The 25,680-nt window shown below is 36.0% G+C and overlaps 1 protein-coding gene across 5 annotated transcripts in view; it reads left to right on the forward strand.

The window, feature by feature from the left end:
- Positions 1-875: 875 nt before the first annotated feature.
- The window catches only part of map4k3a (mitogen-activated protein kinase kinase kinase kinase 3a), a 103,867-nt gene continuing 79,062 nt past the window's right edge, over positions 876-25,680 (forward strand). For all 5 annotated transcript variants that reach the window (XM_073825269.1, XM_073825272.1, XM_073825271.1 and 2 more), the window contains exon 1: positions 876-1,109. In XM_073825269.1, the coding sequence (XP_073681370.1) occupies positions 1,014-1,109 (96 nt within the window). In that variant the 5' untranslated portion in view covers positions 876-1,013. The remainder of the gene's footprint in view (positions 1,110-25,680) is intronic.

Consider the following 25,680-nt stretch of genomic DNA (forward strand, 5'->3'; position numbering starts at 1 on the left):
AAATGTGTTCAGAAGCTCACTCTTGGGCACACGCTCCTCTGTGATTTGGAATGAATAACGCTGAATCACAATCCTGTCTGAGCTGAAAGAGAAGAAGATGGAGGAAGAAGTATGAGACTGTTTTGTAAGTCGCAACCACATGGAGAATCCTGACAACTGTTAATTTGTCAACTGCCTGTGATTTGTCACATATTTGGAGAGATATATGTGAGAAAACAGACCTCAAACTGCCTTGTGTAACTCACGAAATGAAGAGAATTCATGTAGACAACCACAACCTATCACTGTTATCACTACATACAAACCAGAAATAACAGTAAATTAAAAAATAATAAATAAATACAAATAAAAATGCAAAACAAGTTCAACAAGTAATCTAACACTGAAGAAACATTGCTGTAAATAACTGGAAACTGAACTGAAAAGGAAATAGAATAATTCTCTTTTTGGTGGCCTAAAGTAGACCTCACTTTTCATGAGTTTTGACTTTTCAGTGAGTTGAACTTCTTGCAAGAAAGGTTAGTCAGTAACAGAGACGCACTTCTGCTTTCTTATGTGATGCTCATTATAAATCTAAATATAATTTATTATAAATGTATACAGTCAATCAATAGTTTATATAAAAGTCCACTTTGCACTGTAGGACTAATAAGTGATATATCAAACATGAATTAAGAAATACGCTATTTCAACAGACTGTATTTCTGACACGATTTGTGTGAAATATTCCTCAGAAGCAGGTTATCTGCTCTGCTGGTGCGCCTCTCTGGTCATCTGACTCAACCCATCCTCCTCCTCCTCCTCTCTTCATCCTCCATTCCAGGCATTCTCCAGTCTACGAGCGCCGCGCATGCGCACTGGAGCTCACGGGAAGCCATGTTAAAGTTACAGTCAAGTACTGAGAGTGAGATTCCCTTCTGACGCCGTATGTTTATTTTTTTCCGTTTTTCTCCTTTCGTCCGTGTCAGGGCCCCAGCAACTATCATTGATAGTCAGAGACCGGAGTCCCCACGATGAACTCTAGTTTCGATCTATCCAGGCGAAATCCGCAAGAGGATTTCGAGCTTATCCAGAGGATAGGCAGCGGGACCTACGGGGATGTTTACAAGGTAAAAATGTGTTTTCTACAAACAAGGCCTATGTTTTGGACAGTTCAGTCCATATTTACAGAGCCCGATCTTTAGAATAAAACCACTGTGAGGCATATAGAAGTTTAAATGTTCTAGAAATGGAGTCATAAAGATTGTACTTCTCTGAAGTGGACTGGGACACTGATCACTTAAAGGTGCACTCATGTATTTTTTTGCGAATTATTTTTTTCAACACTCAACGAAATGAATAGCACTGTGAAGAAATATAATTAAAATTATACACACTCATATAATATGAAGACTAAAGACCAATCAGTCTTCTAATAAAAGGTGTTTAATTCTACATAGAGCGGGTCCCTCATGGGCACTACCATGTTGACATCACATGACCGGACCTGTCATTGGAGTCTTTACTTCAAATTAAAAACAACAATAATGTATTTACTTTATATAGTTCTCTAGAAAGTGCTGAGTCGCACTTCCGACACTATTTGGTCAGTTACTCGGATACCCGGCCATATTGCCGATACTTGGATGTAAACAAGAACATGGATTGCGTGGTTAATGTACTACTGAATACGTTGTTATGCTAGTTTATGCTGTCTAAACCACAGAAAAAACATGTGGAAGCTGTTAAATCATATAAAGAAGGACTTAGTATGCAGGAAAGGGTGCAATATTTTGACAAACTAAAGTTAATAGGTGGTAAAGATACGTACAAGCGGTGTTAATTAAGATATTAGCCTGATATTTCACCTACCTGACTGGAAATGATAAGAGCAAACATGAATGTTGTCAAGATTCTTTTCCTTGAGTTGTTACAACTTATGTCAGTCTGTAGTACTCCAAATGTTTTTCCTAGTCTGACCGATTAGTACAGCCCAAAACATGACAATAATTGACCAATTTCGGCAGAAATAATATCAAAATATGCAAGTTTTGTTTGGTTCAGTGGCATTGTTTACATCAGGGGTGTCAAACTCATTTTAGGGTGAGGGCCGGATGAGAAGAAATGTGACTATGTGCGGGCCGAATCTCCTTTTTTCATAGAATCTCCTTTAAAATCATAGTGCACCAAATAACTAATTAATTTGGGGGGAAAAAACAACCTAGAAAGACAAAATTATGTAAAACTGCATTTAACAAGTCCTCAGAAACTGTTCATTAACACTCTTATTCCTTGGGAAAACAAAGCTGTCCAAAGTAATGGCAACAAAACCCCCCTTTTTTGAACACTAATATTATTTGTAAGATACCTTTTAGTAATTAGAAAATAAGAAATAACAACTGCTAAATATTATGTGTACAGAGTTACATTAAATATGAAGCTAAATGCTACAATATAATTTACAAACTAGAAAAACACTTCACAATTAAAAAAAAAAATGCTTTTAACATATTTAACAACTCAATAGCTTATATGTAAAAAATAATGGTTAATTCTAATGAAAAACAAATAATTTACTTTGGATATGAACTACAGACTAGAAATGAGAACTTTAACAAATAAAAATCTTCGGGAAGCACTTGATCTTCCTATTACAATTATTCTAATTCTAAGTTTTGCATGATGATATGATGAATGGATGGTTCGTTTTGACAGCTGATCTGCTTTTAAACCAAATCCACGCTGAAAAGAATAACGTTAACTGGCATCTGGACGTGACTCTCCACAGTCTCTGATGAAATCGGTCAGGTTTTCTCTATATTAGAGCCGTTCTGAATTTACTATTTAAACTGGATCCATAGACTAAAAGGGGTTCACCAGTTTAAGAAATTTCAGATCGTAAAATTCAGTTTCTTTTCATTTTTAAGGCATTGTTTTAGTTATAATGTACTGATTAAAATTAGTAATCAATAATAATTATTATTTTACCACTCGCCTCCCAGACAGAGCGGGCGCATCAGGCGCAATCATCAAATATGTTTAAAAGGAAAACAGTGCATCAACATCAGCAACCAGCTACGTCGTTAACGTCAGTACTCTCATGGAGTGCTACAGAGAAGCAATGAATATCTTAACTTTGTCTTTCAGCTGACGGTTCAAGTCTCTTGCAAGGTCCTGCCTTTACCATACACACGAGTGCTTGCCACACATTAGCCGACGTGTTCGAAATTTGATTTAGGCGCCGCTTTGGAATGCGCATTCCTGCTGATGCGCATGAGGTTTCTGCTGAAGCGCAATAGAAGCACAATTATCAATGATAAAATAAAAACAAATGAATAAAACCAAAGACAATATTGCCGCGAATACTCGTAGATACACTTTATTTAATACCAATACTACTACTAATAATAATGATTAGAGATGCACCGATTGCAATTTTCTTGGCCGATTGCGATTTTTCAGTAAGTGTGACCTGCCGATTCCGATTTTTGCCCATTCCGATTTTATTTTTTTAAGAACTGTAATGAAAGCATAGGCCTATACAGAAATATTTTCTTTAATTCAATTTATTTTATAATAAAATCAATTTTTAAACACTACAGGATTTTCTTACAACAAAATAACTTTAACAACAAAATAAAGTGCTTTGTGTCTTTGAAAAAGGTATAAAATGAGTTCCTGTAACTAACATAGCATAGTTATACTAGCAAGTTTTTATTTTATTTTATAATAAAAGAAATGTATAAACATTACAGCGTCTTCTCATATAAAAATAACTTTAACAAAATAAAGTGCTCTGAGCCTTGAAAACATTAGAAATAAAATATAAGTAACAAAGCAGGCATACAAAAATCTACTTTTCTTCAATTAATTTTATATGGATTTTTTTAACATTAATTACAGGATCATCTCACAACAATAACTTTAATAACAAAAAGTGCACTGTGTCTTCAAACAGGTAGAAATAACAATGCTCGTACTAAATGCTATTACTTGAGCATTAATGGCAAATTTTTCTTGATAAAGAAAAGCATTTCTGCCTTGTCACCAGTTAATCCAGCGGTACTACACTTCGGAACATTCATTCACATATTTGCGCTACGCCACTGCATACAGCGTCTTCACACACAGATGAAACTTACTGGAGAAGTGTAACATAAATGCATCTGTAAATAAATACAAATTAAATTCACGTCGCGCACGCTTTAATTACTTTCGAATGGAACATATATGCTGGCTTCGAACTATTAGTGTGTGAAGACGCTGTCTGCGGTGGCGCAGCGCAAATATTATGAATGAATGAAAGAGTAGTACGTCAACGGATATCCTCTGCTCAGGGAGTAGGGAGCAATGAACACTGTGCAGGGACCATGTCAATCGGAACACAGTTCATTCATGGAGCTTACTTCTAACGAGCGGGTTATCTGAATCAGGTGTGTTAACTAAGAGAGACATGCAAAATATGCAGAGCGGGGGCGCGATCTACCACATGTCCAGCCAAGCTAAACAAGCGCGTGGTTCGTGGTTGTTCCCTCACGTTGTATTTGGCCTTATAAATGTTACAAACTGCGATCTTTGTGTCATCTTCACTCACACCAAAGACATGTTTACACGCTACTGTGACTGCACGCGCTTGGCTGTGACGTAATTGCATGCGCCGCTGGCAATAAAGGGATCGGCTAGGAATCGGCAAGAGGAGAAATTGACTGGCCGGTCACCGATCCGGGCCGATCATGTGAAAAATCGGCCGATTCCGATCACTAGCCGATCAATCGGTGCATCTCTAATAATGATAATAAAAAAAATAATAATATTACATATTATTATTCAAAGCATCCCGCGGGCCGTATTAGACGCCTTAGTGGGCCACATGTTTGACACCCCTGGTTTACGTTCAGTGCCGTCAATATGGCCGATTATTGACGCGTTGTGAAAACACTTTATACCAATGCAGCTTTATGTATCAACAATTCACAAAAAATCATTGTGTTGAATCTAAAAAAAGTCCAATATGTGAATAATATGAGATGGATAAAAACAGATGAAAAGGACCAAACAAAAGCTAAACAAAGATTACTGTGAAGTTAGTGAACAAATTTCATCCAGGCCAGTAGGTGTCAGTATGAAGTGTTTAATTTACTGGTACTATTAAGAAAAATAAGAGCATAAAAATCTGAATGAAATGTGCATTGCCTCCTAAGTAGTAGACGGAAAGCAGTGTGTCCAAATTCATAGTTTTTGTGAAACATAAGGCGGAAAGTACCAGGGTTTTGTCCCTTAAAGGAGTAGTTCACTTTCAGAACAAAAAATTAGAGATAATGTACTCACCCCCTTTCTTCAGTCGTAAGGAAATTATGTTTTTTGAGTAAAACATTTCAAGGTTTCTCTCCATATAATGGATTTCCATGGTGCCCCCGAGTTTGAACTTCCAAAATGACCGATCGTTTTGCTAGATAAGACCCTTCTTCCTCGGCTGGGATTGTTTAGAGCCCTTTGAAGCTGCATTTAAACTGCATTTTGGAAGTTCAAACTCGGGGGCACCATAGAAGTCCATTATATGGAGAGAAATTCTGAAATGTTTTGCTCAAAAAACACCATTTCTTTACTACTGAAGAAAGAAAGACATGAACATCTTGGATGACAAGGGGGTGAGTACATTATCTGTTAATTTTTGTTCTGAAAGTGAGCTACTCCTTTAAGGCCACAGGAAAGAATTAGTGAATTTCAGTGAAGTGATGCTGACATGTAAGTCACATTACAGTGACAAAATGGTGGATGTAGTATGTCCAGATTTCCTTTATACTATGTATAGAACATATATTTGTAACCTTCGCGAAATTCCTCGTGAAATGGTGTCTTCGAAGGCATTATGCGATTTCGGACACAGCTTTACTGAGTGCACCTTTAACCCAAACCACCTGAATTTTTTGGGCTCTCTTAAACACCCTGTTAATCCAAAATGAACCTTCTTTTAGCCTTTACTAACCGTCATTTTGTTGTAAAACTGCAAGGCTTTCTTTATTTTCTTAAAACAGAAAAGGAGATGTTTTAGTAGTCATTTGTTCTTGAAATGACTTTCAAAAGGCTTTCATTCTGCCAAAACAAATGATGACTAGATTTTCAATTTCGTATGAATTTTCTATTTAACAGTAGCATCAAAACTGATCTGTCAAACATTATGCGGTTAAGCACACGCGTTTACACTCATCTACAGCCTTTTAAATTGCAGTATGTTACACATTATACATGATGAGTTTATTGCACCTCAGAATGAGTATGTCTGAATAACATCATTGTGTGGATTTGTTTCAGTGTCACTCCCATGAGTTGTTGCAAAATTGTGCAAGACATGACAAATATTTGAGGAAGGCCTTGTGATATCACGGCTTATGTTTGTGGTTGTCACTGAAACTAACCCAAGCACTGCAGAAAGATCAGTTTGGTGACTCCTGGCTAGTTGGTCAGCAATGCTGTCTAGAGTGGTAAGCTTGAGCAGTGTTACAAGTGGTGTGAAATGTGCTGGATTATCCACGGCTTTATTCGAGTGAGACTTAAGCAGTAGGTCAGCGTCACCCTGCAAGATTTCACCTGTCAGTCAAGGGTTGCACATGGCCAGCAATTGCATTTAGGCTGCATTCATCCCATCTTTAAGAACAGCATGTCATACGTTGATTGTCAAAAGAATAACAGGTTTTATCTGACAAAGCGTGTTATATTATGTTAAAGATAAGTACAATTCTGTTTATGCTGATTGGATGGATTTTAGATAACAGATAACGGATTATGCTGGCTACTGTCTGCTTAAACTGCATTGAGCGCATTGTAGCTGCACAGTTATTTACAGTCCTTGGGAGTTTTTCTTTGATAAGCAACTGTAATCTAGAAGGTAACCGAATATTGTAGATTGCAGGAGATGGTCAGTGAGAAACCCACATTGATTGACCACTATTCTGAATATTGGTGGGTATGTGGCTTACTCAGTGTCTGTGGTGGTTTACTGTAATTAATGTTTTTTATGCAGTCAATTATGCAGTACTTCATGTCTAGAAAGCTGTGAAAGGAATTTGTGTGGTAAATCTTTTTTAGGGTGTTTGCAACAGATTTTAACGAACTGTTAATTGATTTGCTGTTTCGTCGTTGCAGTTAGTGGCACATGAATGCATGTGTATAGTACAGTTGAAGTCAAAAGTTTACATACACCTTGAAGAATCTGCAAAATGTTAAATATTTTACCAAAATAATAGGGATCATACAAAAGGCATGTTATTGTTTATTTAGTGCTGACCTGGATAAGATATTTCACATAAAAGATTTTTATATATAGTCCACATGAGAAAATAATGGTTGAATTAATTTTATGAGGGACTAATATGCAACTGTTACAGACCCAAATAGCACACGTACATCTGTTAAAGATCACTTTATCTGGAAAGCATCTGCTGTGTACAAACATCTCACAGATGCCTGTAAGATGTCCGTTTTACATTCATTCTAAATTATAAACATCTTAAAGACATCTATGGACGTCTATTTGACATCTGATAGCAAACGTTGTGTAGACATATTGCAGATGGGAAAACACTCTAAAAATACGTCTTCCAGATGTAAATACAGATGTCTCCAAATTAAATAGATGGCTCCGTGAGGTATGTGTGCTATCAGGAGAAGGTTCAAACGCTCACTGATGCTTTAGAAGGAAAAACGATGCTTTAAAAGTCGGAGGGTGAAAACTTTTTGAATTTGAGGATCAGGGTAAAAAATAACTTATTTTGTCTTCTGGGGAACATGTAAGTATCTTCTGTCGCTTCTGAAGAGCAGTACTAAATGGAAAGAAATATTATATTTAGGCAAAATAAGAAAAATTTACACATTCTCATTCTGTTCAAAAGTTTTCACCCCTGGCTCTTAATGCATTGTTTTTCATTCTGGAGCATCAGTGAGCATTTAAACCTTCTGTAATAGTTGCATATGAGTCCCCCAGTTGCCCCTAGTGTGAAAAATGGATCTCAAAATCATACAGTCATTGTTGGAAATGGTTCAAATACACAAAAATGCTGAAAAACCAAAGAATTTGTGGGACCTGAAGGATTTTTCTGAAGAACAGCAGGCAGTTTAACTGTTCAGGACAAACTAGGCACTCATGAACAACTATCACTAAACAACAACAAAATTTTATGTAAACTTTTGAACAGGGTAATTTTTATAAATTCAACTACTATTTCTTATGTGGTCTATATGTAAAAATGTAAAATATCTTATTCAGGTCAGTACTAAATAAAAAAAATAACATACATTTTGTATGATCCCTCTTATTTTGGTAAAATAATTAAGATTTAGCAGATTCTGCAAGATGTATGTAAACTTTTGGTCTCAACTGTATGTTTAGTTCTTGACCACTGAAAATGTGAACAATTTGCTAATTTACTTATGGAGCGGCATTAAAATCTCAATATCTCTGGGATTGAACCATTGAGGGCCTTTGAAATGAAGATACCAAAAGGAAAGTTTGTTAAGAACCAGAATCTAAAATTATATTAAGATATCTTTAATATTTCTTGAGTTAAAGGCATGCAAACATGAGGCATAAAAAAGTGCTTTTTCTCAGTTTTGAACTGTCACCGTTGGCATATAATGAAAAAAAGATTGCTAAAAAACTGATTTTACTAATAGACAATCTCTGTGTAAAATAAAGTAAAGTTGCTTTCAGCTTTCTAAAGTCATTTTACCCTCCTGTAATTTGGCTCCAAATCTCAGGTGAAACGCCATTTTGACCCCCTTATACAAAATAGTGGATTACTCATTAAAAATACATCTGTTGATACAAAAAAGATCTGCACACTGTTATTTTCCCTCTAGAAAAAGTTAAAATTGGCAACATTTCGGTCAAAGACCTTCGTCAGGCACACACATCACTGACAAAGTTCTTTGACCAAAACATTGCCACTTTTAACTTTTTCTAAATAAAGGGAGAATAACAGTGTGCAGATCTTTTTTGTATTATTTGATGTACACTTTGATCTTGCTCCTGGCTCAGATGCTTTGGATGTGCGTACTTTGACCTTTTTTATATAAATATACATCTATGACATTTAATATTTTGCCTTTCGTCACTGTATGTTTGTCTTTCTAAAGACAAAATGTTAACAAAATCAAAAATTTGAGCTGGGGACCATAGGTTGAGTTGACCAAAAATGACTTTTTAAACTCATAATTCTGAATAAAAATGTCATAACTTGTTCTTCTAATGAAAACCTATTCTTAATACTTCTCAGTTCTTTCCAGTGATGGCTGCCAGACATTTCCAATTATTTAGTTGCTCAACTTTAAAGGGATAGTTCACCCAAAAATGAAAGTTCTGTCATCATTTATTCACCCTAATGTCATTCCAGACTTGTACAACTTTCTTGGTTCACACAAAGTATTTTGAAGAATATTTCTAACTTTTTTTGAGACAATGAACAGCACTGAACTCCACTGACTTTCACAGTATGGACAAAAAATAAAAACAGATAGAGTTTTTAGGGCCCTATGAAATGTGTTTTTATTTTCCAAATTCAGTTTTTTAACTTTTCCTGGATCCAATTTTTTCCCTTCATGTTAACATTTCTGGACTTGTAGTTAAATTCAAATTTAGTAATCAAAAAGCATGTCTAATTAATTGAAACGTATGCATTTGAGCAACAGCTGTGACCCTGGACCACAAAATCAGTCATAAGGGTCAAAATTAGGACAATATTTGGCCGAGATACAACTATTTGAAAAACTGGAATCTGAGGGTGCAAAAAAAAAAAAAAAATCTAAATATAGAGAAAATCTTTAAAGTTGTCAAAATGAAGTTCTTAGCAATGCATATTACTATTAAAAAATTAGGTTTTGATATATTTACGGTAGGAAATTTACAAAATAAAATACCTTTAAAAAAAAAAAAATAATTTTGACCCATACAATGTATTTTTGGCTATTGCTACAAATATACCCGTGCTATTTACGACTGGTTTTGTGGTCCAGGGTCACAGTTTATTAAAATTTTACCAAAAATTATGTTTTAAATATTTTTTTTGTCCTCAAAGTTCCATTTTATATTTACCTGATTTAATTTTAATGGTCTTTAAACATTTTTAACAGTCAGAAGGGATGTCTAATTAATTAAATTCATAAAAACTACTAATTTATTATTTTTGTTTTTACATTGCATTATTATTTGAATTATTGCGGAGCAAAGAGGAAACTGACAACACGTCGGAAGACAAAACAGAGCAGGTTACTTTTGGTATGAAACAAGGTCTCAGCTTTAAAATGTTGCTATTTTTTTAAAGAAATTAAAGCAATAAATACCGTTTTGTGGCTTTTTAGTATGTTGTGACAGATCACTGTATTATCTTATTAGATCTTTATTTATAACACAAAAAAAACATAAATGAACATCAGAACACATTTTATTTCAACCACAGAAAGACATCAAAACACACAATTTTTCAGGGTTAAGTCCTTTAAAGTTAATCTTCTCTCCTATCTGATTCGTTTGTCAGCCAAAATGGTGGATTCGACATTAAGATTGGTGAGATCTTGGTTTGGTTTGTCCATTTTTATTGCTGGATTCCACAATTCTGTCCGCGTTTTCATAACCCTAATTTTTCAATATCTTTTTGTGTTTCACAGAAGAAATAAAGTCACACAGGATTCCAATGACATGCGGGTGAATAAATGGTGACAGACTTTTTGTGGGGGTGAACTAACCCTTTAATCTTTTACACAAACCTGTTTCATTCAAAGCAGCTCTGTTTGCTGATTTAAATACCGCACCGTTTTCAACAGGTGTTTCTCCCGGTTTGTTTGCCTACTGGGTCTGCTTGTTTTTCTTAACAGTTTGAAGTAAATGTAATGCCAACATGCTCCTGATGGATTTTAAAAGGGCCTGAAAGCATACAGAGATGTAAAGTATTGATTGAGCAAAGAAAGTAAGTATTGAACAAAAAGCCTGCTGCATCAAGGGTAAGGATATGACTAATTACCCAGTGTGATCAGTTTATATTGGCTTTGTGTCAAGCCATGGTGGGGCTATTTTGATAGTTCTGTGGCTTGCCTGCATTCGAGTGGTTTTGTATTGATTTCATTTTTACGTCTACGGTCTGAGGAATCGCCAGTGAGCGACGGAAAGTTCGCGAGAACCTCATCGGTAAACGAATGAATGCTGGTCTAAACTGTGGCGTGAGGTGTGATGCATGGTGATCGAGTTGAGGCAGAATTGATTGCTTCTCTTTCAGAGGGTTGCTGTGGAAAGACGATTGTGTAAGCAAATCTCTCGCACGACACTGCGTGTTTGTGACTCCTAATGTGTTTTTCCTGGCCTCCTTTAGAGGCACAGATTTCTTTCCCTCTCAGGAAGTTTGGCTTCTCCCTGCATGAGTTTGCTCGAAAAGGCCAGGTCAGTTTAAACAGTAGTTCTGACTCTCTGCTGGCCTGAATGCAGGTTGATTTCTTTCCAGACACTAAATGCATCGGATAGAACAAAAAGGAGATGTTAGTTCTTGTCAGCAGAACAAAATCTGTTTATTTCTGGCCTGAGAGGTTTGATTTCACTTGCGTTTTGAAGAATGAACAACTCTAACGTTGTTGCATGTACATCGTTTGATGAAATCAAGTCATATTAGCTTACAGTTTTCCTTCTTAGATGTTTCAAAGTGGAATTTCTTGTCTACCCACAAGGAGCGTTCATCCCAGGCCTCGGTTTGACCTGACTGGAGGGGTTTATTGTGGATTAAAGTCACATTTCCTCCTTTATTCAGTTAATCTCTTTCCTTCTTCGCGCCAAGGAAGTCTCGTATTGCTCATAAGGACGAAAACCAGTCATCTTGTCACTCCTGATTGCGATAGTCACCTTCAATCAGACAGATTACACAGGAAGATGGTTCTCCAAGTGGCCTGCGTCGTGCGTTTGTGAAAACATTCTGACAGGATGAAATTCAAGATGATAGAGTTTCCGTGATATGTGTGCCCTATGTGCGTAGACTCGCTGTGCAGCTGATGTGAGGGCATTTCTGAATTGACTTTGTCGGGAAAAAATGATCATTAATTATTCACCTGTTTCAACAGCTGGGCACTGCTCCATCCTGTAATACTATCATGCTTCAGAGATTGGTATCGGCCAGTTTAGGGACATACTCACAATCCCTGACTTTCAATAGTCCTGACTATTTAAATATACTCCAATAAATAAGATATATCTGGAATTAACTGGAACAATCAGATCTAATATCGATTATCGCATGGAAATGAATTGAACCATGTAGGCTATCCGTATACCAAAATCGAACAATTCTTTTATTTACCTTGCTGATATTGTTGGTTCATTCTCTTTTACTGACATGTTGAATCTTATAAATCTTATAAAATATATTAAAATGTAATTTTTACCTATGATGACAAGGCTGAATTTTCAGTAGCCATTACTTTAGTCCTTAGTAGGGCTGTCACGATTTCTCAATTCAATTTGAGTACTCAATTTAAAAAAATCCTTGATTGCATTTTGCCCATGTGAGAATCAATGAAACGCATTAATGGACCGTTTCCCAAGGCTGCATGATGTATTAAACTCATCCCTGGTGAAAAAAAACAGCTAAAACCAGCCTAGGCTGGTTGGCTGGTTTTAGCTGGTCAACCAGCCTGGTTTTAGCTGGTCATAGCTGGAAGGCAGGCTGGTTTTAGAGGGGTTTTGTCCACTTTTACAGCCTGGCCAGGCTGGTCAGGCTGGTCTTAGCTGGTCAGGCTGGGAAACCACCAGCTAAAACCAGCCACTTCCAGCTTAAACCAGCTAAGACCAGCCAACCAGCCTAGGCTGCTATTAGCTGTTTTTTTCAGCAGGGATAGCAATAATGCTATTGTGAGTTTACGAACACATCTCTGCATATTGTTCTGAGTTTGGGTTTATTATAACGGTCATCTGATAATGCAAAATAAAAGTTTAAACCCTCACTTTGAGTTTACACATTTTGATGTCCACATATTAAAGAAATTACAGTGGCTGCCGATAGCAATCATTAAGTTAAGTGGTCTAAATGTATTATTAACTGTTTATATATTTTATGTGGAAGGCGTAGGAGCAAGAAATGCTCGTCCAATCAAAATGTTCGGTCCGAACATTACTTTAGGCTGTTGTACCTGCTAGGGCTGTCGCGGTTAAGGAATTTCCCTTGCGGTAATTTTGAGTGGCTCAGTAGCGCGGTATGCGGTATTACCGCCATATATATATATGTATATATATAAAATTGTGTGTAGGCTGTTACAATGTAAGGTGTAAGGTCGTATTCAGAAATCAATAAACCGAAACCAAATCGCGTTGATACATGAAGTGAAGTAAACAGTACTTACATAGAAACCTAGCCAGAAAGAAATGCAAATTTTGAAGAAAAATGTCAGACATACTTAGAGGCTTTGCATCTGAAATCTTCGTATATAACAGTTAGCGCGCACCCGATCGAGTCTGACTGGACAAGAGACTTTGGCTGCGTCCGAAATCGCCTACTCAATGAGTAGGTACTTAATTTCAAAAAGTACTTACTTAACGAGCGCTAAAAGAGTACCTACTCAACAGCCAAATCTCGTTGAGTATGGATGCGTTCCGCCATGTTGACGTTATCATGTGACCTATGACGTTATAACAAGCGCAACATGAAATGATATGAGCGACGGATTTAATTCATCTATCTGTAAACATTTTGATGTTGATGAAATTTGCTTATTTTGGATTGATTGAAGTTTTTATATTTTTAACAATACTAAAATGACTAAAACCCCCAAATTTGTTGTCTTGAATATGTTAATGGGCAAAATTGTGCAAAACTAGCTTAGATCTGATTTGTTTTCCTTTTTCTTGCTGAATTTCTCTGTCCTTTCATCCCAGAAACTTAAAATAATAATAAATAAATAACAAAAACAAAGGCAATTTTTAATTCATTGCGTTTTATGAATATTCAAATATATTTAATATTTTTTTTCTGTATCTAATCTTGTACTATATACGCAAACCTTTTATAGTTATGTTTTCTGTCATGATTGTTCTTTGTTAAAGATACTTAAGTCTTTCCCTGAGTTTGTATGGAATTATAAATTCTGCAGTAATAATAATACAAAAATTTGAGCGACAGCGACACCTCATGGCATCAGTAATTATGACAACCCTACCCAGTACGCTCTCCTCCATGTTTACAACATCTGCACAAAAGAGACGTCGATCAGTTGCTCAAAGATCTTACCTTTGGAGAAGACTGTTGATTTTACACTCGGAAAATTTAAGTATTACTATTTAGAAATTAAAATAACTTTAGAATGCATTGCTAGCCCACTCCAACACGTACCAACAATAATAATGATAAATGCTGACTAATAATTAATGATATTTTTAGTTAAACAAGCATAATGTTGTTGTTTTTTTCAATGAAGTAATGAATAAATGCATAGGCTTATGAAAATGTTATATTTTATTTACTGACAACATCAGGAAACATGAATAAATTAGTAAAATAATAAAAGTAACCATGAACATAAATAAATACACATGGAACAAAGCTTTATTAAACATATTGGTCTTCTAGTCTTTTTGATGAAGAGACCGCAGCAACATCTGGTCCAGATGAAACAAAGGGCAGGTGGAGTGATGGAGGGTCTCATTTCCAGGATGCTGCTGTGGATTTCTCCTTTGTCATTGCACATACCAGTCTGCAGACATTTCAGATCATACAAAGATGCACAAATATAATACAAAAACTGTCATTTTAACAGCACAGTGTCATTAGATCTCTGTATTGGAAGTTACAAAATGATCAATCTTTATATTAAGTTTCGGATTTTACTTTTCCCCAAAAATGCTGCAGTCACCTTTCCTTTCAGGTCCTGCTCCACCACAAAACATCTGCAACAAAGTCACATAAATCAAGAATCAGAAAAGTTCTGTTATAGCTCTGTTTGAAATGAGTTTGAAGTTCAGTTAGGCCTACTATATGTATATGTGTTTATTTACATTACTTACATTAATGTAAAGCAGTGACAGTGAATTCTCACATAACGTCCATCACTCACTCAGATGTTTTGTGTTTTGTGTTGCTCTAGTCTAGAACATTTTCCTGTCATTTGATAAATAGACATTTATTAAACGTCTTTAAAATGTATATGTTTTATGTAAATCCGCTTTTAAAGACGTGCGTGTGCTACCTGAAGCTTAATGTTCGCTATACGTCATAAAACATGTTTTAACAGCGAAATCACAAATATACTAACTATAGCATACTGTATAACATCTTGGCACCTTATGCAAATCAACAGTTTACGATAAAGTAGCTCAACAAATATGATTTTTAAGACAGGGAACCGTGTTTTGGTTGTAATACTCACATTTGTAAACACCCTCGCCGTGGTTCTCAATCACGTTCGATGATGACGTTTTGGCCTCCTGTGGACTCCTGGGATTGAAAAGTATCCATCGATGAAGACTTCAGGATCTGGGCTGAAGCAGTAGGACATCCGGGGATTTCTCGCCTACTCTTTTGTGAATACTGAGGTTTCGGACGTACTTCTTTCTTCACGTACTCTTTTTTTCCTACTATATAGTAGTTAAGTAGGCATATTCGGACGCACTTTAAGTAGACGTACACCCGAATCTCGCGAGAAGTAGTGCATTCGCCTACTAATTCTCGCCTACTCTTTTATAAATACTTAGGATTCGGACATACTTATTTGCTCGCCTACTGCTTTTCCCTACTAAATAGTAGAGAAGTAGGCGATTTCGGACGCAGCCTTTCTGTCAGTATTTCACCTGCGTGTTTTAGGCGAGCTGTCAGTCACTGCAGTTTCATTGTTACACCACAAGATGGAGGCAAGAGACTATCTTTGAGTAAGTCTTTAAACCGTTCATTCAACTGCACGTTCAAAAACGCTTATTTATTCAAAGAGAGACGTAATGAAAAACGATGTTGAAATCATTTTAACTTTAATCGCCACTTTTAAAGGCTCAGCTGACCAGCAGAGCATCGATGTTAAGACAGAGATTTCACTTTCCTTGGTCATGACAAGCTAGTTTCACATACATACCCGACTCGATCTGAAAGACAGACGCAGGTAATCGCACAAGCTCAGTCGATCTCTCTCTCATTCGCTGTCTGTTTAGGCTTGTTAAGTGCACATCTACTGAGCCTCATAATAAACACATTATGTTATCATTACTAACTTATTACTAATTTAATATTCAGCACACAGGCATTAAGTGAGAAAGGCAAATCCTTAGGAAAAAAGAAAACAGGCAAATATCGCGGTTGCTGCGGTTGTTGCATTCCTCTGCGGTTATGCACGTCAATAGCGCGGTATTGCGATATTGCGGTTATCGCGACAGCCCTAGTACCTGCCAGTCAAGATATGTATTTGCATACCTCTGTGCACCCTGTGGAGGGTGGGACATTCGCTTTCAGTGCTATCAGACTATAGTTAGCCTTTCCCAAGATCTCCTATTGCACCTTTAAATGTTGTTTAGTCAATATTAAACAAGGAGTAGGTTGCGCAGTAAAGTGTAAAAACAATGGCGCTCTCTGCAGTCATTTGTTATAATATACATTAGCTCTATTGTTTATTATACATTATGTACTTTAGCAGTTTTGTTTAATAAAACCATATGATCACTTAATTCTGATACTTTATTTGAACTAATTATTGTCTCATTGCTATTATATATGTATTTGAAGTCATTGTTAAGGCTATTTCTCACTTAGCTAGGTCTATTTTTATTACCACCAAAAATTAAATGTAATTATCCAATTACTCGATTAATCAACAGAACAATCGTCTGATTACTCGATTACAAAAGTAATCGTTCGTCCTGTGATCCTTCAGAAGTCATTCTGATTTATGTGCAAGAAACTTTTATTATTATCAATGTTGAAAAAGTTGTGCTTCATTTTTCATTTTTTGGAAAGCATGATACATTTTTTTTATATATACTAATCATCATTTGATGAATAGAAAGTGGAAGTAGGAAGAACAGCATCAATTTGAAATATTTTGTAACAATGTAAAAGTATTTACAGTCACTTTTGGTTAATTCAATGCATCCTTGCTGAATAAAGGTATTCATTTCGTAAAAAAAGACCCCTTTTAAATGGTAGAGTATATAATTTTATGAATACTTATAATTTTGATACTTTACAATTCTCATTATTAACTCTTTACTTATTACTAGCATATTGGCTGTTTATTTGTACTTATAAAGCACATATTAAAGAATTAGTTCACTGCTGAATTAAAATTTCCTGATAATTTGCTCAACCTAATGTCATCTAAGATCTTCATGTCTTTCTGTCTTCAGTTGAAAAGAAAGGATGGTTTTTGAGTAAAGCATTCCAGGATTTTTCTCCATATAGTGGACTTCAATGGGGATCAACGAGTTGAAAGTCCAAATTGCACTAGCCGAGGAATAAGGGTTTTATCTACTCTAAAAAAAAATACACATTTATATACTTTTTAACCACAAATGCTCATCTTACATGGTTAGTTTTCTTTTGTGTACTTCGGTTTAAAAAGGTAGAGTAGGACGAAAAACTTCCATCTCATTTTCTCCGCCAACTTCAAAATAGTCAGACATTGTTGTTTTTCCTTTTTTTTTTTTTACTAAAGGCCATTTGACTTTCTCTGCACGTTCGCTTTGTAAACACTGGGTCAGTGCTTCCGCCTATGTCACGCGTAACCTTTACAACGTGACTACGTAATGCGTCAAGTTGTGGACACAAAGCTAAATTTGTGTAAATTCATTTTGGTAGATAAGACCCTTGTTCCTCGGCTGTGATCGTGTAGAGCCTTTTGAAGCTGCATTAAAAAATGGGTGTGAATAAATTATAAGTAAATTTTAATCCAGGAATGAACTTTTAATGTCATAAACATATTTTAAATCCCTTAGTTCTACCCAAAAGGCATAGTTAATAGTGAGAATTGATCCCCCCAACTAAAGTGTAACCAAATGTTCTTATATCAAATATTAATTTATAGATTTTGGAAGTGCTTTAGCTCCTCTTTCTCAAGTTGCTTTTTTGATTCGACAAAGCATTTCCATACCTTTTCTCTCTTGTTTTTGTGACTGCATGTTCAGAGAGGTGCCAGACCATCATGGCTAGGTGGGCAACCAGAACTTATTAGTCACAGACCTTGAACCTTCCTCTGAGGAAACCTTGAAACTCCTCGTAGGAGTCTCACAAAGCTGAGGTCAAAGTACTCCAGCCATCACACATTCGTTCTTTCATCACTTTTTGCAGGAAGTAACTGTCAACACCTTTGCTTACTCCCATGTGTTTTATGCCTTCACGCCTTTTACTAAATTCACAACAGACTGGATTACATAGTCTCTTTTAATAGAACGTCCTTGCCTTCTAGCCTACTTTTGAGCGGCCTTGAGATTTCTCCACATTCTGGAGACTAAAGCAGTTTCAACCTCGCCGCATCCTTTCAGTGAGTAAGCAGAAATACAGATCTGCTTGACAGAGTGATCTACTGTCCTACAAATGCGGCCGTGGAGAGAAATTGTATTCTCCCATAGTGAGCGTGAGCGACTGATACTCTACCTTTGTTTGGACAAGAATGTGATTTGCTTAATTATGTCGGTAGCAGAATTACAGCCAGACTTATTAGACAGCTAATCGACTGTGTTGTAGTAACGATTCATATGTGCAAACTATATTGTTGATGGGAGACTCGGAGGAGGCGGTCGTATCAGTTGTACTGTAGTTTCATAATCACGTTTTAGCAAGCCCAGGCACGCTCCTGTCGGCGCGCAGTAGAATTCTTGATGCATTATGTACTCTGCGTTTAACTGCAATACAGCATGAATAATGAATCCGATGAAATGTTTGATAACACGGCACAGGAAAGACATTAGAGAGGAAAACGGGTTGTTTATCGGAGGTCAGTGCCGCATTGGCACAGTAAATTGTTAATACAAGGCATCAAATTTGCCAGGCAGTGCAGAAAATGATTGGCCTAGATTCGGCTGGTCGGGGGCCAAGCTTGCAGTGATTTATCCACCTCTCTGTAATTACCTGACATGGCAGCAGCTCGCAGCCCCACTGCGTGCTGCACCTGTGCAGGTGGTGCGCTTGGCTGTTGCTCTGCGCCTCAATGCTGCTGGGAAAGAAAGGGCATAGGAGAGTGTGTGTGTGGAAGTCAAAGGGTTACGCTGAGGGAGGCTGGGTTTTAGACGGATAGTTAACCCAAGAATGATAATTCGGTCATCATTTGATCATCCTCAAGTTATTCCTAAGCTGTATGAGTTTCTTTCTTCTGCTGAACACAAATGATGATATTTTAAGAATGTTGGTGAACAAACTGTTGACCGTAGCCATTGACTTCCATAGTATTTTTTCCCCGGCTTTGGAAGTCAGTGGGGACTGTTAGGTTACTCACTTTCTTCAAAATATCTTTATTAACAAATTAAGGTTGAGTAAATGATGGCAGATTTTTTTTTTGGGGGGGGGGGGGGGGATTTACACAATCCAGTCATAAAAATTACATTTACTGTATAACGTGGAATGTCTTTTCGAATGAATACTTTTGAATGAATAAATCAAAAGTAAATCAGTACACTTGAATCAAAACATGATATGGACTAGTGTAAAAATACTGTAAAACTTATTAAATATGAATCTTGCACGCTCTGCTTGTCTCTGTGTGAATGAATGGCGCAGGCGCATGGCTTCGGTTACTACATATATTGAATCGTGTGTGATTTCTAGAGCTAGATTCTCTGAGAATCATTTCTTGAGAATTTTACAATTTCTTTAAAGAAAAACGATTGTCAATCATCTAAAAAAAGGAACTTGCAGGTTTTCACAGCAACCCGTCAAAAGAAAAGTTTGGTTTAACTTGAAGAAATTGTGACAGAAATATATTACTTTATGTCATGATAGTACTACTACTAATAATACAGTTAATATTAAAACATTATTTTTAAGGATTTTCTATATATATTTTTTTTCTGGTAAATATTTTTATATTTACCAGAAGAAATATTTAAAAATTATTAATTTTTTTTTTTATGAAATCAATTAATAAGAGATGCATTTCAAAACTATTAAAATGGAATCCAGAAAATTAATGAAAAACTAAATTTGAGGGGAAAAAAGTATTTCATATGACTATAAAAATTAAATTTTTTGTTCAACTTTAATAAATTACTGTTAAATTAAATGTAAATGTAATGAATATTAATTTTTGATAGATTTTTTTATGAATATATTTTAATGTAACCAATAAAAAAATAATAATAGGGCCAGTAATAAGTGTAAAGTTCATTCATTTTGAAGTTAAAGTTATGATTAGCGATAAGACAGTAGTGTTGATATTTGACACAAATCGGTTGATTCAGTTCGGTTCAATAACATGTTACTCAATAAATCCCAAACAAGCCAAAGGCAGCAATGCCAAACTCCATCAGGTGACAGAAATGGAGAAAAAACATGGGAGAAACCAGGCTCAGCCAGAGGGTAATATTGATTACCTAATATTTAAAAAATATTTCAAGAGGCAAAAATTATGGGTAATGAGAGGCACTTACATCGGAAATGACTTTAATTTTGTAATTATTTTGATATATAATCATGCAATCTTTTAGTCAAATTGTAAACCCAGAGAAAAAAAATAGCTGAGGTCAGCTTGTCATCTTGTTTTTTTTTTGGTCTTTTTTTAATGTTATGAATTTCAGTTGTCTCTCTGTCTTCTGAATTTAAAGTAAAAGCAGAGTTGAGTCAAAGTAAATTTTTGTGGTAATCAATATTACGGCACAAGTTCTGTCGATCGAGCTTAAACTGAATTTTCCTTTAACCCACAGTGTTGTGCATCAACCCATTTTCACAATCCTAAACTTTTCTCAAAGCAAAAAAGGTGTAAAAAATCAAAGCGCTCAGGATGAGTCACAATTTTATATCCTTTTATTTATCCCACACTTTCACAGTCATCAGATCAGCTGCTGTTGTTGGTTGTTTGGTTCCCACGATCCTTAGCTTTCACCTTTCTTTGGCCGGTGGTGGGCTCATTATAAAGGATCATTAACACATCATTTTAACCACACCAGACAATATGATTTGCCTGATTGCAAGGCGAGGTATTGACCGCTGGGCCTGGATGCTTGATGAAGTTATTGATCAGCACTAATCTGCATCCCTTTAACACATAGACAAAAGCAGATTTTCCTGGAAAGGAGTTATACTTTACTTTTCAACCAGTTTTTTTTGGTTATTAATCATGTTTTTTCTATTTACAAACTTTTCATCCTTTACAGGTAATGATATGACATGTTTTTTTTCCTTTTGTCAATTTTAAAAACTGTTGCTCAGTGCTCTTTTTCCGTATTTTTTCACACTCAAAGATCACATGGCTTCAGAAGAGCTACACTGTAGTGCATGAATCATTTATTGTAGCTTTATGGTATTTTTTGATGGTGCAATCTATAGTATCCATTTATTGTAACCGCATGGAGACGTGCATTTCATTTGAAAGTTTCATTTTGTCTTCCGCTGAAGAAGGAAAGGTGTTTGTTTCTGGATGTCATTCTTTAATTATATATTTAGCTGTGTTTTGTACTGATGTTTCAAAGCAGGGATGTGATGTAATGTTCTGATATGACCCAACACTTGATGCATCTCGTACATGTCAATGTGACATACCAGTCGTTCTGTGTTTATAATCTGGGTTCGATTTCAGTGCCTCATATCTTTGAGCTGAAAGGATTCAGCATGTGGGCTTCCTTCAAAGCAGTTCGCAACAGGAATTTGAATATACAGCGGAGAACCATCAGCCTTCTGGAGGGGAGCTTTCAGTTGTGTTTTAACATTTTTGACATGCACCTCAGAGTGAATTCTCACACAATCCCGGCAAAGCCGTATCTCTCCTGACGTCTTCGCATTAGTTACCCGGGATGTCTCTGTGTTTTGCAGCATCCTTTTCAGATCATATCACTCAGCTGCTGATGTTTTTCTGAGTTGTTTTCGATAAGCGAAATATCTTTCAAAGATGCTGATTATTAATCATGCATTAGGATTTTTCACTCCTTCCATTTGTTGACTGCACCTGTCTAGTTTACACCAAAAATAGCTGCATTTAATTAGAGGCGATGGAATCATGTTATATGAAATGATGTTGTTCAGTAGGGATATGCAAAGCAACATGTTTTCAAAATCAACTAGTCAAGAGTTTCCAGAATGATTAGCTGACTAATCCGTCTTAAGGAAACCATGCATAATTAGGCTGGGTTTAGGTTTGCCTGACCTAAAGGTGTTTCTAAATATGCATTACATTAAGGCGTGCTCTTGCATTCAAACAGCTTGAGTGAATGGAAGTGTCTTGATTTATTTATTTATTTTATATTAGATTTAATATTTTAACCTTAGGACAGTGTCTTTTAAAAAAGAGTGTTCGAAGCTTGAAGACGTTCAAAAATCTTTGCTTTCAGCATTTTTTTTGTATTTTTATATAAACATGCATTAGATGGATGTCTTTGACCATTGCATGACCGTTTTTCAACATTTTAATTATTAATAATTCATCCAGGGAAACTGTCTAAAAATGCTAAATCACAGCACATTTACAATACAAATGTAGTTGCAAGCAGTGATTACCGGGGTTCATGCGCTTTAAGACATATAGACATTGCTGCAGGTAATTTACCATATAAATATAATGTCTGTTAACATTTATGGCTGCTATAGTGCCACCTATGGTCCGATCTCCATTAGGGCTGCAACTAACGATTATTTTGATAATTGATTAGTTGGACGATTATTTTTTCGATTAATCGATTAGTTGGCTTAATCTTTTTTTTTTTTAATCACACTATTCCACATTCTGAATGCTATGAAAACACAGTGCTTAACAATTCACAACAATTCACCTGTCGTAATAAAGAGAAAAGACAAATATCTGAAGAAAAACACATTAACAAGCATAAAATGCAGTGTTTCTGCTATTTATTCTGCCGTGGCGGTGTTTAGTGTCCCGCCAACAGCAGCAGCAGCGAGCGCAAATGCCTTCAGCAGACATGGACAAAAGAAACCTATCACCATTTTCTTGAACAGTATTGCGATTTCGATTTTAATCACGATTTTGACACAGACATGTTTTACAGTGTGAATCTAAAACATTTTTTTTAAAGAAAAACAATTAGATCTTTATCAAAGACCTGTAACATGTCTCTAAAACAGAAGGCGGGAAAAAAAATCACCTAGCAGGAGCACCAAAAAAAAAATGTAGGCCTGCGCACCCAATTTCTTTTTAGAAATGCACTGATCTTGATTTTTCATGGCTGATTCTGACTGCAGATGTTTTACAAGCACATGATCAAAGTAGACTACTCTTTCAATATTCAAAGTGCAAATAGAGACCGAATTTTTCAAGCATGATACAGAACTATAGACAACTACACAACTTATTAAAGCCCACATACTAATAACTGCCTAGATATTTTATGTAGCCTAATTTGCGCGCATTGAGGAGTCGCTCTCCAAACGCGGGATATTAAAATTGCTTTTGAATGCGCGTCCACGTTTTACTTTTGGTTTTGTTTTAACGATCGTGCGAGACTCTCAACGGCGCTGAGTGTGCATTCTACAATAAAAGAGATTATTTTAACAAAACCATTTGAAATATGGGAGGACAAAAACAGGATTTTGAAAAGCATGTCCCCAGTGGAAATTACACCACTGTGTGGATGGAATTCTGCCGCTGAGTTATCATTTGATGTGGATGAATGCCGCGTTGTACAGTATATGGATTTATGTATCCATAAATACCTGCACTACATGTTGTATTTAAATCTAAATTTAACATTCAACGACAGATGTTTCAGCACAATGAATGTTTTTGCGCTGAGTATTAATTGTCTCCCTGTCTGTGTTCTGTGTTCCTGTCTGACACGCTCATTCAGTACAGATTTAAATCTAACACAGACTGCCAGAATGGACTGTTATGCATAAATGGAAATGCTTGTGTGAATTTGTGACATTTACAAATAAGGCTATGACTGTAAACTGAAAGTTTTCATGCTGAGGATGCAAACGGATCTGTCAAAGCGCCTCACAGAGCAAGCCATTACGCTATTAGCTTCAAGTTTAAAATAAGGAATTCTCATGTTTTGGGCAGCTTGGATCACGTAACTCTCATGCAGCATCTCAGTCTGTTTCCTCCACTATTTTTAGATGCATTTTGTCTATAGAAATGCGCCATTCAGTGCTGTAATTTGACGTGATCCTCTGAAGTTGTACGTGCACTGTGGGCGGACCCGATTAATCGATAATGAGAATCGTTGTCGACGAATTTCATTATCGATAATAATCGGTTTTATCGATTAGTTGTTGCAGCCCTAATCTCCATAAAACTTTGTATTCTTGTTTAGAATCATCTGTCACATGTGTTCATTAAGTTTTGTGATGTTTTGAGTTTTCGTTCAGGATTTATAGGTTTTTTGGTATATTTGGCCACAGACATTTTGTAAATGACCCTGTTATTGCTAACCAAAGCAAAAAGTTCAACCTTTTTTTGATAATTAATGACCTAGAGATTCTAGAGAATTGTGCTGCGGTGGTTATTTTGAGGTTAAGCAAAAAAACCTGGACTAGCTCACAAAAGTATTTTTTTTTACATAATTTAGACTATTTTATGAATGATTTGATTGACAGCAGTGAGTCACTATGAAGAGATCTATCAAATGATATGAATATTGCGTGGATGTGTGAAACACCATGTGATTACAGAGCCGTAAAACTCTTCTTGCAGACCTCTAGAACCATTAGTCGAATATGGCCACCTTGTTTTGTTCCAACCAGTCTTCATTAACCTTGTCTAATAGGTGCTTAAAATTTAGTGGCCGATGATGGCCATTTTTTTAAATACACAAATGTCCTCATAGGCATTTTGGACAAAGACACGGTATACCAATTTCCAAGTTAATCAGACTAATGGGTGTGTAGTTATAGCTGTTTTTAAATTTCTTCCCTGTTATAGCACCACTAAGAGGCCAAATTTTTTAATACCATGACCTCAGATTGAGCTCTTTTTTATAGGTGTTCTGAGTTTAGCGAAAATATCTTTTTCCATTAAAGAGTTTTTTCAAGGCATTTTAGTAAAAGCGTATCCACCCCTTACCGTCCAGTCCCAATGAAAATTTTTTAGTTTAATTATTAATATTCACTCTCCATTAAATCTTTCTGCAATGGTTTGATTCTGATCCGATAAAAAAATAGTTTGAAAAAGGATTTTTTTACCTAATAATATTTAATGAAGAGTTTGATTGACAGCAGTGATTCTTGAGGTGAAGTTGCTCAGTATGAGGAGATCTGTGAAATTTTATGAATATTGTGTGGATGTATGAAACACCACATGATTATAGACACTTGTGGCTTGTGACACGGCATACCAATTTACAGGTAAATCAAACTAATGGGTGCATGGTTATAGCCGTTTTTATGTTTGACCAAGTGGTCAAACTCTGCTTTTTGTTTTTTTTTACTGGGATTTCATCTTTGAGCTTTTACTTACTAGGGCCGCAACGATAAATCAATCCGTGGATCGATTCTGAGATCTTCCGAATGCATCACATTTCTCTTTGGAATCAATTCTGAGCTTAGATTTTAACAGCAGATGGCGCTCTAATGTAGTTTTTATCCGTACACTCAAATGCTCACA

Source organism: Garra rufa, chromosome 20 (assembly GCF_049309525.1).
Source record: "Garra rufa chromosome 20, GarRuf1.0, whole genome shotgun sequence".
NCBI lineage: Eukaryota > Metazoa > Chordata > Actinopteri > Cypriniformes > Cyprinidae > Garra > Garra rufa.